The sequence below is a fragment of the Nymphalis io genome, chromosome 9 (assembly GCF_905147045.1).
Source record: "Nymphalis io chromosome 9, ilAglIoxx1.1, whole genome shotgun sequence".
In the NCBI taxonomy this organism is placed as follows: Eukaryota; Metazoa; Arthropoda; class Insecta; order Lepidoptera; family Nymphalidae; genus Nymphalis; species Nymphalis io.
This window is the reverse complement of record NC_065896.1, coordinates 288951-307844: the sequence shown is the minus strand read 5'-3', so window position 1 is coordinate 307844 and position 18894 is coordinate 288951. Positions and strand designations below refer to the sequence as shown.

The 18894-nt window shown below is 46.4% G+C and overlaps 4 protein-coding genes across 11 annotated transcripts in view; 2 read left to right on the top strand and 2 right to left on the bottom strand.

Moving 5' to 3' along the window:
- Window positions 1–18894, top strand: part of LOC126770466 (beta-1,4-N-acetylgalactosaminyltransferase bre-4-like) — a 266346-nt gene that overhangs the window by 58692 nt on the left and 188760 nt on the right. The gene's annotated exons all lie outside the window — the stretch shown is intronic.
- On the top strand, window positions 689–1534 carry LOC126770471 (28S ribosomal protein S33, mitochondrial). 2 transcript variants are annotated; one of them, XM_050489861.1, is made up of 2 exons: window positions 689–756; window positions 938–1534. In XM_050489861.1, the coding sequence occupies exon 2, from the start codon at window positions 957–959 to the stop codon at window positions 1308–1310; it is 354 nt and encodes a 117-aa protein (XP_050345818.1). In that variant the 5' UTR covers window positions 689–756; window positions 938–956; the 3' UTR covers window positions 1311–1534. The 2 variants fall into 2 exon arrangements, with proteins under 2 accessions (XP_050345818.1, XP_050345816.1); XM_050489859.1 differs by having other exon boundaries at window positions 690–752.
- LOC126770871 (uncharacterized) lies at window positions 1492–2798 on the bottom strand. Its single transcript, XM_050490478.1, has 3 exons — window positions 2694–2798; window positions 1839–2035; window positions 1492–1744 (listed from the first exon to the last, which is right to left on the bottom strand). Exons 1-3 carry the CDS (start codon window positions 2796–2798, stop codon window positions 1492–1494), a joined length of 555 nt encoding a protein of 184 aa, XP_050346435.1.
- On the bottom strand, window positions 3038–18582 carry LOC126770461 (tuberin). 7 transcript variants are annotated; one of them, XM_050489843.1, is made up of 35 exons: window positions 18225–18582; window positions 17997–18133; window positions 16757–17011; window positions 16260–16396; window positions 15990–16164; window positions 15692–15904; window positions 15478–15619; window positions 15185–15330; window positions 14787–15119; window positions 14482–14712; window positions 14200–14394; window positions 13786–14128; window positions 13416–13571; window positions 12972–13168; window positions 12044–12157; window positions 11703–11875; window positions 11381–11506; window positions 11093–11192; window positions 10144–10217; window positions 9506–9607; window positions 8968–9058; window positions 8758–8895; window positions 8587–8694; window positions 8289–8362; window positions 7982–8138; window positions 7794–7912; window positions 7548–7699; window positions 7294–7391; window positions 6726–6880; window positions 6386–6516; window positions 6202–6317; window positions 5991–6067; window positions 5514–5790; window positions 5257–5433; window positions 3038–5184 (listed from the first exon to the last, which is right to left on the bottom strand). In XM_050489843.1, exons 1-35 carry the CDS (start codon window positions 18295–18297, stop codon window positions 4978–4980), a joined length of 5499 nt encoding a protein of 1832 aa, XP_050345800.1. In that variant the 5' UTR covers window positions 18298–18582; the 3' UTR covers window positions 3038–4977. The 7 variants fall into 7 exon arrangements, with proteins under 7 accessions (XP_050345800.1, XP_050345801.1, XP_050345797.1 ...); XM_050489844.1 differs by having other exon boundaries at window positions 7294–7379; XM_050489840.1 differs by having other exon boundaries at window positions 8587–8895.

Genomic DNA, 18894 nt, shown 5'->3' with positions numbered 1-18894 from the left:
AATAATTTGTAATTACAGTTGAAATCAGCAGTACACTAAAAAAAAAAGTCGTCGCACAATTTTTTTCGTTTTGATCCCACGAAATATTGTAACTGCCAACACTCCGCATCAAACCAAAATATGTAGTGGCTGACATTGTTCCTAAGAAAGAAATGAGCCAATAGATGGCGCTGAAAGTAAAAACTTTTATTGGTTCGTGTAATTATCAAATTTTACATCATAATGGAAATTATCGTACAATCCATGTACGATAGTAGTGTACTATCGTATATCGTACGTAGTTATGAAATTATCGTACGGTTGTGAACCCTGATTTTGAATATTAATTCTTCCATTTTTTAATTTTTGGACTTAAATTTAGTTTCTCTATCTAAGATCATAACAGACTGCCAAATCCATTTTATGCAGTGTATTATTTTTGTTTTAATGGCTACGGTAATCCAAACATGATTTTTGAACTCTATTTATACTATTTTAAAGTCATAATATGTATGGCGAAGAGCACTTTTGTAATTTTATTTTATTAGAAAATCTAAAAAAGGTTAATTTGAAATACTACTAATTTTAAAATTATGTTACATTTATAATTATACAAATATCATCATCATTAGGTACTAATAATTCCAAAGCATAACACTTGTCAGTTTCTCAAAAGAATGTAATTTATACAATGTTAAGTCTGTGGTAATAATAGCTTAACTTGACGTTCTTGACAAATAAGAAAAAAATTAAGTGCGAGTAAATATTGTAAAGTAGGTAAATGAAATGTTCTTTTCCATAAAACTTTTTTCTAATATGAGAAGATAAATAATACCAATTGCTTATCTTTCATAACATTTACTAAAAATATTTTCTATATATTTTGTACTAATTTAAAAAATATCTAGAATTAAAAAAATGCTAAGGTTATGTAAAATTTTTAATATTGTTTTTATAGATCAAGTTCTTGAAGAGCTATGGCGACGAATTTTGTGAAATATTCACAACTTATCAATAATACAACGAAATATGCACAACGGATGAAAAGGTTATCAAATAGAATATTCAATGAAGTCGCGATTCCGACAAATCCTAGGTCGATGAAAGTAGTCAAAATCTTCTCAGCCAGACCACTGCATACCGATGAAGAGATCATTCACTACTACCCTAGACACGTGGAGACTCATGCATTGATGCTAAAACTACGAGAGTATGGTTTATTCCGAGATGAACATCAGGACTTCAAAGAAGAGATGAAGAGGCTGCGAGAGTTGCGTGGTAAAGTTAAAGTTTGGAAAAGAAAACTAAATCAGGAGCAAAAAGAATCTTAGCATGTGTGCTGTATTAGTTTATCATAGTTTTAAAGTTGGGACAATTACTTTGTGATAGCCAGAATTAAAATTTGTTTATTCAACATTGCTGTTCCATAATATATCGATAATGTAAATAAAACTTCACTTTATAAGAATAATTATGTATACTATATCAATAGCATATAACTAATTAGGTGAATTAAACATATGTAGTTTCCTTGTTTTCATTATTTAGATTTCTATATGGAATTTTATTTCCTCTGGTCTTATTACCAGTAAAGAATATAATGAACAAAAAGAATACAATGAAGGAAGCAGATGGTAACACTACAGTCACAAGAAACATTCTCACAGGAGTTGAGTACATTTTGTGATAACTTCTGTTGTGACCCCATGTTGTTTGGTACTGCACAGCCTCTGTTAATTTAATTTTCTTCATCCAATCATCCAGTCTGTTAAAAATGCATAAAAGAAAAGTTGAAAGTAATCTATATTACTAACATGGAATTGAGAAGAAATTTTATGAATATATAAACAAATAATTACTTTTTAATTATATTGCCATTGATAGTATGATTGTTGATAAGCTTGGTGGAGATGAAGGGCCAGTCGAGTTGCAGAAGCGCCAGATCCTGTTCCGGATATGTGGGGTGCTTGTAGAAAGCAACTACATGATGCGTGCACTGGTTGGCAGTTGCTATTGTTGATTGGGTAGTAATATCAGTGTAAAGTAGGAATATAAGGATTTCAAGGGCAAGAGAGCAATGTTACTTAGTATGTAGTTATTATTTGTGTACATGCTAAATGTAATCAGATTTTGGGGACACTATAGGCATTTATGATATTCTAATTTCTGTCAAGGTGATCATTCTCAGAGGATAATAGCTAGACAGAAAATGCAATTTTTGACTTGGCCCGGGACAAGCAGCCACCCAAATCACTTGGCTACTAAACTAAACTGACAAATTCATTTTTCTTTAATAATTATACGAAATGTCATCATTGTTTTGTTTTGTGATTATGTAAAGTACAAGTCCTACGGCTAGGGGATTTATTTTAAATATTTTCCGCGTGAACGCTTGCTTAGCGGGTACAGAGGATGAGTACATGGCGTTAAGTCCGCTTTTTATACCATGCAATAGTTTGTGGTTAATAAAATTTAATTAAATAAAAGGCCTCCTCTCTATTTATGTCTTGAAACCTCGCTGCTCCAAAGCGAGTTGGTGTTTGAGTTAAACTAAATTTCTTTAATTGGTATGTAAGAGAAGCGATTCCTATTATTAGCATGCTGTAATACAGTGTGAGATTTGAACACTAACATTGGCTACAATTGACAACCCCTCTCTTCACGTAAATAGAAGCAAAAGGATAAGGGAGAACACAGGAAGCGTGTGTGAGAACCCAGCGCCGCTGCCACGCGAGGCCGGCGCACGCGCGCGCGCCGCTTTGCTGCACACACGCCGTCACGCGGTTCGCCTCGAGCGAGTTGTACAGGCTCGCGAACATGTCCTCAGCGATGCAAGCGTTTATCGTCAAACAGAAACACAATAGTTTCAAGATCATTGCCACTCAGTAGTCTTACTACACGAAGTTTATTTTATTATCTACCTTTAAAATTAACCAATAAAACTAGATAACTGTCAAATATTTTGTTTTTAATTCATAGGCGGATGTGTCAGTTAATCACGAAAAAAAACCCTCTTTCGATTTATTGTATAGTAAAGGAATAAAAATGAAACATGTGAAAAAATAGCCATCATTTATTCGATTACAAAATCTTTCGTCAGGAAATAAATTGCTACATAAAATATTTCAACAAGAAATGCCTCAAACTGCCGAGATGGTCGCGACCGGCGAGCTCCGAATGCGCATCACGCGTGTCTGACCGCTGACGTGTGACGTGCTTCCGCGCCGGTCTGACCAACCGATTATAAATATCCAAACCTATGTACGAAACAAAACGTAATCTCCGACAGAATAGAATCGAATACTTCATAGATTCACTTGTAAGTAGTTTAGTTGCCAGTGCATGTTAAGCTCCGGGTCGCCGGTCGCCGCTTGGTCGTTTTCTACATTTGATCACGTGACCTGTTTCTGTAAAACGCGACAATCGTTTGCAATTTAACCGAGCGAGACAGCACTTCCAACGAGTGACTAATCGGCCGGGGGTCAGTTAAATGGAAATATTTAAATCGTACTCAAGTGTCGCTTACAGACATCACACACTCCAATAAACAGAGTATTCGTATATATTCATCGATTATATGACATTGACTCATTTCAGTTAAGGGCAGGGCCAGATTTCAAAATGATTGAAAGTTGTGCAAAACATAGTTGAGGATGAATCGCAGGGATCGCAATCCAGGCTCCGGTCAGATCGTCTCGAAGCGAAGCGTAGTAGAAAAACTCCAGCGTCAATAGCATTATCGTATTAAGATACTGTATTTAATCGCTACACTATTATCACATCTCACAAAATGTAAAAACTGACTTATGTGAACTTTTATAATATATAGTTTTGTGTTATTATCGACATGTACAGTTCCTAACGGAGTATCTCATTGAGAATACATATTACTGCATCGGTCACAACATTTATCCACTTACAATACAAACGACGCAGGTAGAGGTGGCGAGCTGGGGTCGGTCGTTGAGCATCGATTGTCTACAGAGAGATATCTTCGAGATTTCCGATATAAAATATATAATCACTTAGCAAAATCTTTGTGGGCAAGTAGTTAGTTCTTTATCACGTACAAAAGTTCCGTTGAAGATATCTGCCAGCGACTTATTTAAGCTGAACACGATGACGCATATTATCAGCAGTACTTATATAATCTGTATGAAAACAATTTAGAAAGTCAACAAATCGATGTAATTCAATATTATATTTAAGCCGATGAATATTTCACAATCCTAACACTATGAACCCCATTCGCCACACATTATCTGTATTCGCAATGAAACACTCGACTTAATCTCAGACCAGCGTCCGTCCGAGTACGTTCGATCACATTCGATCACATTCGATCGTGTCGATCGTGTCGTCTACATACTGATATAACGGCGAGTGTTGCGGCAAGCGGTCAATTCTATCGAATGTATTTACAGAAATAACAGGAACCTTGTCTGAACCGAATGTTTTTATTACACGCCGTATATCGTTGGAGCGGTTCGGAAGTTTTCATATTATGTAATTGATGTTTTTATTTAACCGAATCGTCGGCGCGCTAACACAATACCAAGGTGGAGAATCGCATTGCGTTCGGTTTTGTACATTTAAATATGAATACCAAATATATAATGCTAACATTTAAGGAACACTCAAACGATGCAACGTCGATACTTTTAAGCGGATCAAGTACAAATGTGCAGAGTTTAAGCACACGCGCACGCGCGCACACACGCGTCGTTATCGGACATGCGTCTCGTTACTGAAAGCGAAACGAGGACGGCATTCGAGCTGCCCTTCGTGGCTCCCACGGAGCGCCCGTCGACGACAGAACTCGTAGTAAGAACCGTTTCCGACGCAAAGGATCGAACGGATAATATCTCGCAACGGCTAAGTCGCGGACGCAGCGGTCGGTCACAGGCGGCGCAGAGCGAGACCCGAACGCGTGTCCGCGGGACGAGACGACGCGGCGTTGCGCGTCGGGCGGCGCGGCGTAGCGCGCGGCGGCGGCGCCTAGGCGTAGTCGTCGAAGTCGTCGATGGCGACGCGGCGCTGCGCGTCGGGCGGCGCGGCGTAGGGCGCGGGCGCGCGCGCGGCGGCGGCGCGGCGCTCGTCCTCGGCGCGCGCGCGCAGGCGCTTGATGAGGCGCAGGCGCTCCAGCGAGTTGGACGCGTACGCCGCGCCGCCCAGCTTCAGCGACTGCGAGATCTGCGACGCCAGCTGCGGACACGGGCCGGTCAGAGCGGGCGGGGTGCGGGGGTGCGGGGCGGGGGCGGGGCGGGCCGTGCGTACCGCGGCGTGCAGCGCGTGCTGGCGGGCGAGCAGCGCCACGTTGGCGTCGGACACGCAGTGCGGCTCGACGTGCGCGAGGAACTTGCCGCGCAGGCGCTCGTCCTTGCTCTTGAGCGTGACCCGGTTCATGCCGTGCTCGAGCGGCTCCACCACCACGATGCAGAGGTTGAACTGTCCCTGCGGAGCGGACGTGTCGCGCTGTGAGTCTCGTAAGGGTGGCACTCGAGCTGCACCCGGTCGCGTGCCGGTACGCGTACCTTGATCGTGTGAATGTTGAAGTCGTGGCCGGAGTCGTTGTAGACGATGGACACGAAGTCGTTTCCGATGTACTTGCGCTTCTCGTTGCAGCTGGGGTCGCGCGGCGAGTTGGGCATGGCGGTGGCCACGTGGAACAGCACCTGCATGATGTCGTCGTTCCAGACGTAGGTGTAGTGCCCGTCCTTGCCGCCCTTTTCCAGATTGAGGAATAGGTTGGGCTCCTCGGCTCCCTCCAGCGGCACCAGCGTGCCCAGCAGCCTCAGGAACTCCATATATCTATGAGTATATTGAAAAAATATTAATTGACTAAAACAAAACGAACTAGACGCACGTCGCAGCGACATCGGTCAAGTGGCGGACTGCAGGAACCAGAAAAGACGAAGTATAAGAAATGTTAATAATTCATAGACCGAGTCTTCTACTGGGCTGTATACTACGGTTCATATGTATTTAATTTAATTCGTCAATGGCCTCACCTCACACTGCCATATTCATTTTTCAATATCGCCACCTCGTCGTCCTGCTGTCCCGGGCCCACGTACAGCACGCCCACCTGGAAATTGGACACTTCGGTTCGATTACCGGCGTACTCTATCCGCTTACATACACTGTAATGTATGGAGTTTTATTGATAAATGTGGGTGGGTGCGTGCCACGCGTCGTTCAGAGGGTCAGTCGAGTCCGTACCTTGTAGGTCTCCAGTGGTGGCACGAGGTCGAGGTTCTTAATGGTACGCTCGTGCTGCACGCCGGACACCTTCAGCGGGCGACCCATCAGCGGGTTCAGAGCCGTCGGCGTCTCCCCTGCGGACAACCGGAGCGTGAGTATCGCTCTCGACCACAAACGCACAGACGGCGGACGAGGCGGCTACCGGGCACGGTGGGCGAGATGGGGTAGGTGCTCATGTTGTGGTACAGCTGCAGGAACACGAAGGACGGAGACACGCCGCCACCCGCGCCGCCCGCACCCCCTCCCGTGCTCGGGGGGTTGCGGTTCAGCTCCCTGCGAAGCGTTCAATCATTAGTGTTATTTTTTAGTTTTAAACAACTGTTACCACTTCGCGACACGTTTACATGAGCTGTTGAATCGATTCTATAATATTCAAGGTTTACTTATAAATAGCACTTTAAATTTGATTGTTATTCGTTGAGATTGTAAATGCAAAAGTGATTCATCGGGCTGATATGGCACGCGGAGCGCCTGTCGCTGACCGGTTCCTACGCGTGGGGCTCATGACGGAGATGGTGTTGGAGCGCTTGGAGCGCGCGAGCGGCGGCAGCTCGTCCGCGCCCGCGTCCGCCTCCGCGCCCGCCGCGGTCGCGCCGCCCGCCTCGTGGCCCAGAGTCACGCGACTGTCGCTGCTCGTCTGGAAACAGATTATGTTCAGTGTACGCGGTGGAACTCTTATATCTCACTGAATTAATATTATATAGAACTATTGGAATTTTAAATTGTTGTTTGAGTACTAATGGATCGAGACAACTAGTCTGAAATAGATTGACTGAATAGCTTTTTAAGTGTATTTAAAAGCCTCGTAATGCCTTTTTTATGTTATAGATTATATGTTGTAGGCGGACAGGAAAATGGGCCACTTGATGTTAAGTGGTCACCGCCGTCCATAGACATTGGCGATGTAAGAAGTATTAAACATTCCTTACATCGCCAACGCGCCACCAACCTTGGGTAGACGAAGATATTATGTCCCGTGTGTCTGTAGTTACACTGGCCTGATATAGACATCTAAGAAAAAGTGTTTAGAGTTTTGTAGGTCGGTGGTACCTTCTGTAGCTGGTGGTGCGTCGCGGTGGCGGTCACGCTGTTTGTCTCGGCCTTCGTCTCCGCTTCCGTCTCGGACCCCGTCGTTCCTATTTGAAACACTATTGTCTTTATGTAGATGACGTATGCTACGTTAGTGGTTTTTTTTATAAACATTACAAAAATCGAATTTGGGTTATTTACTTAAATAGCCTCAGTAACTTGAAAAAGTAAAAATCGGCCTGTACATAACAAGACGAGTGCGGGTATGCGCTCACCTGGGTCGGAGTTGTACGTCAGGAGGTGCGCGTGCGGCGCGGGGTGCGGCTGCGGGGAGGTCCCGCACATCTCCTCGGGGATGGCCTCGCACGACACGCGCATGTCGCTCTTCTTGCCCACCTTCTTGCTCGCGTGCATCGTCATCGGGGCCCTGCCGGTGGAGGCGGACGTGACGAGTCAGAACCGTGCCACCAAGAGCGCCACTGACCGTATGACTGGGTCGCCGAGGCGCCCGCGGCACTCACGCGGGCTCGGCCGGCAGCAGCACCAGCTCGTCGGCGTCGGGCCCGCGCACCGCCGCCTTCCACGACGACGACATCTCGGGGGACGAGTTGGAGCGCCGCACGGGGTGCCGCGACTTGCCCTGCACACACAGCGCGCGTGAGAGAGCGCCGGGCCCTCGCCGGCCGGGCCGGGCCGGGCCGGGCCGTACCTCGGGCACGATGAGCAGCATGTCGTCGTCGTCCGTCGTGCTGGACGAGCTCTGCCGCTGCGGCGAGCCGGGGATGTTGATGGGCTGCGTGCTCATGCGGGTGGTGGCGGTCGCGGCCTGGCTCGTGCGCTTGTCGCTGCCCACCACGGAGTCCGAGCTGGGGGCGGGCGAGGCACGTTAGTGGGAGTCGGCGCGGGTTCGGAGGAATATCTAAAAGATACTATGACCATGTATGTAGTATATATGAAATAGTAATTTACGGTCAACAATTCTGTCTACAGAAGTATCGAGTATCGAATATGCTGACCTGGATTTGTGCAGATCTGGCCCGTGCGAGCGCTGCGAAGTCGACCTGGACGAGCGAGGCGAACCTTCCGAGCTCTGGGGACGTACACAACGGTCCAGAATTGAGAGGGGAGAACGTTTTATAATTACAAGCAATCAATACTGTGATATTTGTACTCACGAATGTCGCTTTTGAATCAAAAGGTTATTCTAAAATTAATAGATATAGGAAAACGAGAAGGTAGAAGCGATAACAATATAACCGAAGGAACGGTACAAGGATCTAGGAACCGCGGGGAGAAGAGACGCCGGGTACGTACGAGGTCGGGCCTGGAGTCCCCCAGGCCACTGGAGGGGTCGCTGAGCGGCGGCGACAGCAGCGCCAGCACGTCCTGCAGCGGCCACTCCTGCAGCTGCCACGAGCTGATCTGCGGGCGGCGGAGGGTTACAAGGGGCTCACGCGCTGCGGGCCGCGGAGGCGCGCCGCTCACCCGGTTCTGCATGCGCAGCAGCCACGACACGTCGCCGGTGGGCGAGCGCACGTGCAGCTCGGCCCAGCGCGCGCACCAGCACGGACACGCGCGCGCCGCCGCCAGCGCGCCCGCGCGCCGCCACTCGCCCGCCCGCTCCTGCGCAGCCCGCCCGTCACTGCCCGCCCGCACGCGCGCCCCGCCCGGCCCGCCCGCCCGCCGCGCACTCACCACCTCCTTGGCGAGCTTCTCGAAGCGCGTCGAGAACTGGTCGAGGGCGTCGGCCCCGGGGTCGCTCGCCTTGTTCTCCGCCGAGTTTTGCCTGCGAGCAGAGCGTGTGCGAAATGTGAGCGTCGAGGTTGTGTTGGAAATTGGCGATAAGCAAAACTAAAAGAATTACTCGCCGTCGAAAAAATTGAGTAGCAAAGTTTTGTTATGTAGCCGAGTGAAGCGAAACACATTCGGGCGCCGCCCCGCGCCGACTCCTCGGCACTTGTATGATTATTTTGGCCGCGTAACAAAAACACCTTTCGGGTGATGCGAGAAAGCCACAAGATTAAGGCGTGCAGTTTTGTATAAGAAGCGAGAAAGAAATAGTAGCACGTGAGGCTCCAACTAACAGCATTAGAGGATTGAGGAAAACTAGTATATTCAAAATTATTAATTTGTAAAAAAAGTCACCGATAATTTCGAAAGATACATTAAAATATTCAATATTCTATAAGGAAAGCAGATGAGGGGGCAGTAGGAGGGGGTGGGCCCGGCCGACCTGGTGGTGTGTCCGCTGGAGGGCGGCTGTAGCTCGGAGATGGACAGGGAGGAGCAGGAGGTCTCCGTGGAGCGGCTGTGCTGCAGCGAGTACTTGCTGTAGCTGCACACACGCACACACACGCTTACACTGTGCACGTACGCACACAACGCACTCGCAACACATTTAAGGTTGGTATTTTATGAATTCATTTTTATTAATTATACACAAAAGTATTAGTCGAAAGCGACATGCAACCCATGTTAATTATGAGATTTATTGCAGATATTAATAAGAGTTAATTTAGAAAGGCTTTTAGCTTTGACATAAAACAGTTAATAGCCAATAACTCTACTGACTCGTCGCTGCAAGATGAGTTGTATTAGAGCAGCTAAGCTAAGGCCACGCGGCTGTTTTAAATAAAGTTATATTTAATCACTTCGTTCGACATATATGTAAGTAGGAGTTGGGCGAAAGTAACTTGTAATATCAGTGATTGAGCGACTAAAATTACCTTTGTAACTTTTAACATCCAATAAATATTCTTTTAGATTATTCATTGCTAGCTTATTGAGATTTTATTTCAAATAATATGAACAATTTAGTTTAGCCCAAGACTTACAATAATGTTAACTCAAGCCAACCGTCCCAGCACGTACCGTCTGACCTCCGGCGCGTGGTGCGCGTGCACCTGCAGGCGGTTGGCCTGCTCGGAGTTGTCGCTCACCTGCAACTTGAAGCACGCGCACACATTTGTATTTGTTCGAATTATAATGTGTGATTTGTGATTCTATTTGAAGAATATTTAATCGACTGTATGTACCTTACCAGACACCACCTTTGCTGCAAGTGATTTTTTAGATAAAAAGAGTTTGTTGAACAATATAAATACAGTCAGAATATGAGTGTTCCTGCGCAGACTAATGGGACACTGAGTGATTTGTGTACGAGAAATATGATTTTATTTACGAGGAACAAACATGAATGTTTTACATCCATTATGTTTACACTTTAGCGTATTTAATAGCTCCTCGACTATAACAAGTTTCAGCTTCAACAAGAATATGTATAATGAGGTTATTTGCTGACGTCATTTTAGTGCGAGTGGAAGGCAAATGACTGTGACTTATTTTTCATACCTGTGGGCCCCGAGGGAATTTGCCATTGTCACTATAGGAAATAACGGTATCATTAAAAAGTTACGGGTTTCTGAGAGCTGAGTATTTGTGCTACTACTACTATCTATTAATCCAACCGGTAAATCTGTTACGTGTCGCTACAATAGACACGAGTCAGAGATAGTTATCTGTGGGTAACATTATGATAGTGAGAGCGTAAATAAAGATAAAAAACAAAAGAGGAAACAGTACGACACCAACCGGCGTCTTAACCGACAACCCGCTAGAGTAGGTCATTAAGACCGCTCGTCTGCCGGTGTCCGGCGAGGTAATAAAATCGTAAACCACCTAGAAACCTTAAGTGATATGCTAATGGAAATAAAATACAGACAATAAAAAGGCATACAGTATTAAAAGCGGCACTAAAGTCCAGCAACGATCTTGTAACTGTCAAACTTATAACGATTTATTAAGTAAGCTAGCGCGCTACCTGCGGCGCGTCGTCGGGCGGGGGGTCGCGCGGGGGGGCGGCCGGGGGGCCCGGGGGGGCCGGCGCGCCCTCGGCGTGCTGGCGGCACAGCGTCGCGCACCTGCGCACACGACACTACTGCGTTACGTATCTCACGGTTGCGACCTGGGTGGGTCGATATCGTCGAGCTGTAAGCTTGTTAATGTTTACACCAGTAGTCGCACCGTTCAAACCGACTCCTCCTGCGTCCGTGACACTCTTATTTAATAATTATTTTATTAATTGATCAATTGTATCGAGCCAGTTCACCTTTCGCACAGCCCCTGCTTGATGGAGTTCTGTAAGCAGCCGGACGTGGTGATGGTGATCAGTTTGTGCCCCACCAGCCACGTGGTCGACTGGCCGCCATTGAACAGGAACTCGGCCGTGTCGCTCCTGGGTAACACATTAATTACGTACAGTATCTACGTAATTATAACATTTCATTTTTACAAGATTCATTCATTTAGTCATTTTGTAATGTTTTTTTTTATAAAATAAAGTAGTTTATTTTGTAAAGTTTAAAAAAAATACTTTCCTCATTAGGTTAAGTTAATTTAAACATTCTCTACGGGAGCAAGGTCCCGGTTACCTCTGCGGCTTGACGCTGCAGGGTGTGAAGGTATATCTGGCAAGCAAGTCGACGCAGGTCTCGGTGAGCTCCACGTGGAAAGCCGCGGGTGCGCTGGCTCCTGCGCCCGCGCCGCCCGCGCCGCCCGCGCCTCGCGCCCCCGACAGCGGCGCACGAGACACCGCCTTGGAGCCCTGAGTCGGCGAACAAATAGTTCGAGAGACAAACACTTATATGAAGTAAGTCGATGTGTAACTATTTTTAGAAAACATTGACAATGAATTCTACTCTCTTAATAGAAACACTGGATAGCTAAAGCAAAATTAAAATAAATAATTACAAAAAATGAAATCGATACGTACGAGACTGGAGCTCCTCTGCCTGTTGGACGAGTCCTCGTTGACGCTCTGATGGAAGTGGTTGGACTTGTACTGCAGCTGCTCCTCGAACGGCATTATAATGTAGTTGTGCAAGCCCTGCGACGCGGGGATTACTTCAGACGGATATCATAATAAGGTCCTCCAGACCGATTTCGGCCACGGCGGCGAACCTCAAGAGAACTGCGCAGGACATATTATAGTGCACAAGTGTGAGCGCAAGCACAGGTGCACTCTTTATTCTCTAGCACTCATAATCCGATGGGACGGCAATCCGACACGACCGGAAAGAGTTTAGGCGCAGGACCAACGGCTTTACGTGCTTTCCGAGGCGCGGGAGTATACACACTTCCAACTTCCCGATCCCGGGCTGCTACTGAGAGTTTTCTCACAGAAAAACCCATTAACTTTTTATTGGCCCGACCTTGGAATTGAAGCCACTAGACCGACGAGGCAGTCAAAAGGCACAGATAACAATGTGACTGTGGATCGAATAGTTGTAACACCCTATGCATTGTTTTATATATTAATATTATACAGTACATTTTCTAAGATATTTTTTAAAATTTTCACGAGCATTCATTATAACCGGTCAGGTTACCCACCACTGTCATTTTGAATACAAAATTTTATATATTATAATTTTAAATGTTCGGTTAGCAAATTAAGACACGAAAGCGTAACAAACAAACTTACTTTCGCATTTATAATATTAGCTATTGTGTTCTATATCCGCACCGGTCGTCGAGGGACCCCTCTTAAAATCATATTGTTTTTTAAGAAGTAAAATTATTTTCTAGAATTAGCTAGAGATAGCTAGAAACTAATTACAGAAATATTTCGTTGAGGGTTGGTTGTATTCAGTTTGGTTTCAATTTAATTAATTGTAATTTGCTTTGAATGTACGACATACGTGTATGATGAACCGCACGAAGTTCCTGCGGTAGGAGAGTCGGCATTTGAGGAACCAGGCCGCGATCACGTGGTGCGCCAGGGACACCACGTAGTGGTTGTAGCGGGAGGGGTTGGTGTACGGCAGCAGGATCGCGAACACCGACATGTATTGGTCCTCCACGAACGACGCGAACACGCGCGGCAGGCGGGTCAGCGCTGGAGGGAGGGGTGAATAATGGAGTTGGAAATATATAATTTATATAAAGGAAATGTATCACACGTGTACACGTCATGCAATCTAAATAATAATAATTAAAAAAAAAACATTAATCTATATTAGGAGCTTATAATTTATCATGTAGAGTATTTTTTTAAATCTAGGATACCGATGCGAATGGATCGATGTCTACTGCTCGTAAATTATAAATTAAATATATTTATATAATGTTAAGGTGAACGTTACTGGAAAGGAACTCTAGCATGGGGCTGGCGATGGCCTTCGTGTCGGAGATCTTGGACAGGTCGAGAAGCACCTCTGGCAGCATCTTGACCATCGTGTCGCGCGTCTCCAGCGTGAAGATCGTCAGCGCGTTGATGTACGGCTGCGGGGTGCGGAGCACTGGAACACGATGCATCATGTTACGGATCGGTAGGTATTAGACGATGAAGTTAAAATCGTATTTTTATATAAGAATTTACTTGTTAATTTTTGTCGGTTTCTGATACCAAAATATTTGTGTCGAAAGGCGAGGGTCATAATCGACTCGTTTGCCATTAGAATGTTTCAAGTGTCAAGAGATCGTATATCGATCGAGAGAGCGAGGGTGCGTTACCCATTCCGTATTTGAGAAGACAACGCACGATGCGCTGCTGCGTCTGCGGCTCCAGGTAGGCGTGGTACGACGCCAGCGCCGCCAGCGCCGGCAGCACCGCGGCGTGCAGCTCCGACAGCAGCAGGCGGCCGCCGCCCGCCGGGCCGCGCTCCGCCACCATGGAGCACAGCGTGGACGCCAGCAGGTCCAGGTCCTGCGCGCGCCGCCCCACGGCCAGCGCGCGCGCGTGCAGCAGCTGCGGCAGCGCGCGCAGCACGTGCGCCAGCACCGACCACTCCGCCTCGCGCGTCAGCGCCGCCGTCAGCGTGCGCGCCGCGCGCCCCACCGGCAGCAGGCAGGCGCCCTGCGGACAGCCAGCGTGCAGTGGGGAGCGGCGGGGCGGCGGGGCGGCGGGGCGGGGGGCGGCTCACGTACGGGCGGCAAGTCCTTGGCCTGCGCGGCGGCGGCGGGCTGGTGGCCGCGCGGCGCGGGCGGCTCGGCCAGCAGGAAGGGCGAGCACAGCGGGCGCAGGCGGAGCGCCGCCGCCCCGTACACCGCCGTGCCGCCCTCGTAGCAGAACCCGACGCAGTTGAAGGCGTTCGCCCGGAGCGCGAACAGCATATCGAAAATCTGAAACGTTGTCGAGTCGGAACTTCAATGTTCAGTTGCGAGTCGTACGTTTTACGTCGGAGAAACAAACGATGGAACGTTACTCACCTTGAGTCGTATGTCCGGGTGGTGATGCAGCAGCGTGGGTCGGCGGTAGTGGTGGTCGAGATGGTCGAGCAGCACGAGGAAGGCGCGCGCGGCGTGCGCAGCGGGGGCTCGCAGCAGCTTGTCGTGCAGCAGTTCCAGCAGCCCGACGGCCGCCAGGCGTAGGTCCGACGTGTCCGCGTCCGCCGGGACCGACACCTCCGACACGTACATCTCGAACGGACGGTTCAGAATCTACGACAGCGGGAGGGACGCACGGATTATCGAGATATTCGATGGCGGACAAGCGAAGCGTCAGCGAGGTTCACCTTCTCGAGCTGGTCGATGAGGTCGATGCACACGTCGGAGGTGCACATGCGCGCCAGGTCGGGCAGCGCGCGGGCGGCGGCGGCCCGCAGCGCCGGCTCGGCGTCCTGCGCGCAGGCCGCCGCCACCGGCCCGCCCACACGCTCCGCCAGCTCCTCGCCGTGGCCGCAACGGTTGCGCTTGATGTAGGCCAGCACGCAGGCCAGCGCGTGCAGGCGCACGGGCAGGCGCGGCTCCAGGCGCACGTAGCGCTCCGCCAGCGCCAGCGCCGCGCCCGCGTCCGCGCCGCTCAGCGCCGCACAGCGCTCCGTCAGCAGCCGCATGGTGGACGCCTCCTGCGGTTGGCGTGTGGTTAAATCGATATCGGCGCATCGCCCCCGAGGAGGCTTCACGGACTCACCGGCCGGTCGTGTCCACAGAAGTCGACGAGGTCGAGCAGCACCTCCGCGTCGCCGAGGAACTGTCCCGCCTCGTGCAGCTGCTCGATGGAGGTGATCAGCGCGTGCACGCGGCTGTGGATTAGCTCGTTGGGGGGGTCGAAGCTTTCTGAAACGGTCGCGACACATCAGCGATTGGATGTAATAAAGATGTATACGAGTGTCTAAAAACCTATTTTTTATATATTTTATAACATAAATAATATCTATATGAATCGTAAGTACACAAAATTCGTTAAAAAGACATGAAACTGACTGTCCTGCTGCAAAACGGCGCGGATGATGGCGAGGACGAGATCCCAGGCGACCTCGTCCACCTCCAGTGGCACGCGCGCCACCAGGCTCTGCAGCGCCACCACCACTTCGTATGTGACGACCGCCTGCCGCCCCGCCAGCGCCTGCAACGACACGAGCACGTCCAGTCAAACGGTTACGGTTACAAGAGACCCGGCGGCCCGGCGCGGCGGCACCTTGAGGAAGGCGGGCAGCACGGCCAGGAAGGACACGTGCAGCGTGCGCACGCGGCGCGGCCCCCACAGCGCCATGTTGATGTAGAACACGGCCCCGCGCGCCAGCCCCGCGCCCTCCTCCGCGTCCTCGGCCTCCCCCGCGCCGCGCACCAGCTCCGCCATCTCCTGCAGCGCCGCGTGCCCCATGTCCGCACCCACCACGTAGCGCATCAGCTGCGGATCAGAATGTTCCACACGTAGTTTCATTTGATATTAATTTAATATTTTCGAATCAAAGGACGCCCGCTGGTATTGGTACCTTCCAACTGTTTTGACAGTAATGTTCTATGTTAACGGTCCTGCAGAGTGCGGCCACGAAGGTCCGCAGAGCGGCACGCGGCAGCAGCGAGTACGATACCACCGCTTCCAGAAGCGACAGGCACCCTTGGACTACTCCTGGGTCCGCAGAGTACACGCAGAGATGACATGCATTGCTACAAATATTTAAAATAAATTAATAAATACAAAAACTGTAAATTACTGCTTCTAAAGTTAGGAAGCCTTGATTTATTGTAAGAAAATAACATACTTTACGATCCCATGAACAATTTCCTCATCTAAGTAGACAGCATTAAATTTTACAACATTTGTGATGAGACCGACAAAGTCTTTTATGTGCCCCGGTGCCTGAATATGGGGCAGCCATTCTATCAGAAATGGTCCAATCTGGAATATAGAAAAACACACCATATTATTGTACATATAGTTTCATTTTGTTTTTCATTTATTTCAGTGATATGAACTCATGGGCCACACAACAGTAAGTGATCACCTAAACAAATGGTGAGTGTTGTGTGGCTGTAAGCCAACCAGACTGGCCCACACAAAGCCCTACACTTGACTTTAAATATAATAGGGATGTATACTATTTCATTCGTTGAGACAAACACACAAAAAGTGAGAATTCTCTTGATATATTGAATGTGTAGTTAATAAATATAAAAAGCTGCATATAATGCTGCACAGCTACAAGTATTTTGTGAGTGATATGTAAATAAAAGAAATATTTTATGGACAGACACAAACCTGTTCTTCCAGACATTTAATATCCTTTCCAGTGTTAGTTAAAGTGTAAAGTAATTTAAAACGGAGCTGATAATCTTCTGGTGGATGGTTGAGGTGTGTCTCTTGCAGGTACCGGAATAGAATGGTGCGCATTATAAGCAGTTCTGATTGACCTTCAGCAATACTTCTTAGTAATCCAAGTACTGTATGGCGTGCTTCTACATTTGAGTCTTTTAGAAGGTCCCTCGTACAAGACCAAATTTTTTCTACACCACCCTAAAATAAAGATGTATCAAACTTTTTATTTCAGAAATAATTATAGAGTGATGAGTTGTACATAGAAAAAAAAAATATCTGTCATGTGTTTCAAGGTGCATTCCATAGAATCGGTTTGTTTTATCAACAAGCATTAGTGAAAAAAATCTTTATACAATGTTTTGTATTTGCCAGTGAATTGCTAAAGAATTTACATAAATTTAAATTACAATTCTTCACAGTTGCACACAGAGAATAAACAGCTATAAAAATAAAAACACATAGTATTCTACAAAATTGTAAAAATCATATAATATAGATTACAACAGTGAATTAATATAAGTTAAACTAATATTAATTTAACTATATTTAATTAAAAGGGGTTTATAAAACAATCAAAATCAAATAATCATCATAACTGCATGGAACTGTAAAGATGGGGTTTATTTGCACTTATGTCTTATAATGCCTTTTGCAAATTGAAGAGATTAGTAGTTTTATCTTGGATTTCAATATCAAACATAGCCTTTCTAAAAAAAACAATCATTTAAATCGAAAAATGTGGTAAACAATGATAAAAAACACACCAGAATATACATAAAAATATACCAACATATTGAGAATGTCCTTCTTTTTAAAAAAAAGTTACAATTAACAAATGCAAAAAACAAAACTAAGATATCTTATTGGAAATAATAAAAATATATTTTACAACACCTTACTGAAAATGAATGTATTAATTCAATAGTTATAATTATGTTGTCAAGAAGTTATAATTTATTTCAATACAAAATGATATTACTTAATTGAAATTAGTTAATTTTCTTAAAAGTTCAAATGTGACTTATATATTCAATGAAGGCAAAAGAGTTTTTATTATTGATAGTACTATATTTTACAAGTAAAAAGTTTTTACTTGGAATATATATAATGAAAAAGCATAATATTATTGCATAAGATAGGTAGGTTTAAGATGAGGGTATGTGCATAATTAAAGATAACTCACATCTTGGACACGAATGTGAAGAATCTTTTCGCCGACTTCCTTGATAGCACGGAGGCGGCGGTTTAGCGGCGTCTCCGGACCCAATTCTCGCCGCAGTTCTGCCGTCACTACCAGCTCGTTTTGAGCCGCAACGGGCGCTGAGACCGTAAATAGGAACTCTCGTTAATCACGAAATCTACGTCACCGGCTTGCGGTTATAGCGCGCATACACACAGTAGCAATACGCACCCGATGCACCCTTCTTGAAGAACACTTTCAACTTGTCGTGAAGGGATTTTGTGTCCCTATCTCTAGAGCCCATTGTGCACCCGTAGCGACCCTGGTCCCCGTTCGTAATTAACCTAAAGCTAAAGCTAGGCGCAGCGATTACCTATGCGTATGAAATTGGAAATAAAAACACATATTTGTTAAAATTATTCTCACTACCGCTCTGCTTTGCTATTCACCATCTGACAGCTTGATAGCCCTCCCTCCGTACAGCTGACAGATATCAGTTCAATACATGAAGGAAACTTTATCAGGTCTTTCTTTTATGAGCTATGTTAGTTTCGTACTTAAAAAATTTAAAATTGACTTATTTATATTGCCTCTGTTGACAGTCATTGTAATAAAGATAGAATATATCAAAAAACTTTATAGTGACTACGTGACAATGAAATTAGTAAACAAATTAGATGACATTGTTTTCTGAACGTGCATTTAGTATTGTCACTCTGTGAAAAAAATGTTGCCAAATAAAAAAACTAGTTTTATGTGTAAACAAATCTAAAACTACAAAAAATAGAAAAAAACTTTAAGTTTCTTTATAATAATTGTGGTTATAAACAACAACTGTTTGATTAGTTATATGTTGCGAGAAAAAGTTAAAGGCATATTTATTCTTGAAGTCTTAAATTTT

What these genes read in the sequence shown, in the direction of transcription:
- LOC126770471 (XM_050489861.1), top strand. Translation starts at nt 957, where the DNA reads ATGGCGACGAATTTTGTGAAATATTCACAACTTATCAATAATACAACG.
- LOC126770871 (XM_050490478.1), bottom strand. Translation starts at nt 2,798, where the DNA reads ATGTTCGCGAGCCTGTACAACTCGCTCGAGGCGAACCGCGTGACGGCG. An exon ending in TCGCGTGGCAGCGGCGCTGG is followed by an intron (nt 2,036 to 2,693) that starts GTTCTCACACAC and finishes GCCCTTGAAATC; the next exon opens with CTTATATTCCTACTTTACAC. An exon ending in AATGGCAATATAATTAAAAA is followed by an intron (nt 1,745 to 1,838) that starts GTAATTATTTGT and finishes CATTTTTAACAG; the next exon opens with ACTGGATGATTGGATGAAGA.
- LOC126770461 (XM_050489840.1), bottom strand. Translation starts at nt 18,297, where the DNA reads ATGGGCTCTAGAGATAGGGACACAAAATCCCTTCACGACAAGTTGAAA. An exon ending in AGAAGCTCGCCAAGGAGGTG is followed by an intron (nt 8,896 to 8,967) that starts GTGAGTGCGCGG and finishes CGGGCTGCGCAG; the next exon opens with GAGCGGGCGGGCGAGTGGCG. An exon ending in TGCTGCTCATCGTGCCCGAG is followed by an intron (nt 7,913 to 7,981) that starts GTACGGCCCGGC and finishes CTGTGTGTGCAG; the next exon opens with GGCAAGTCGCGGCACCCCGT.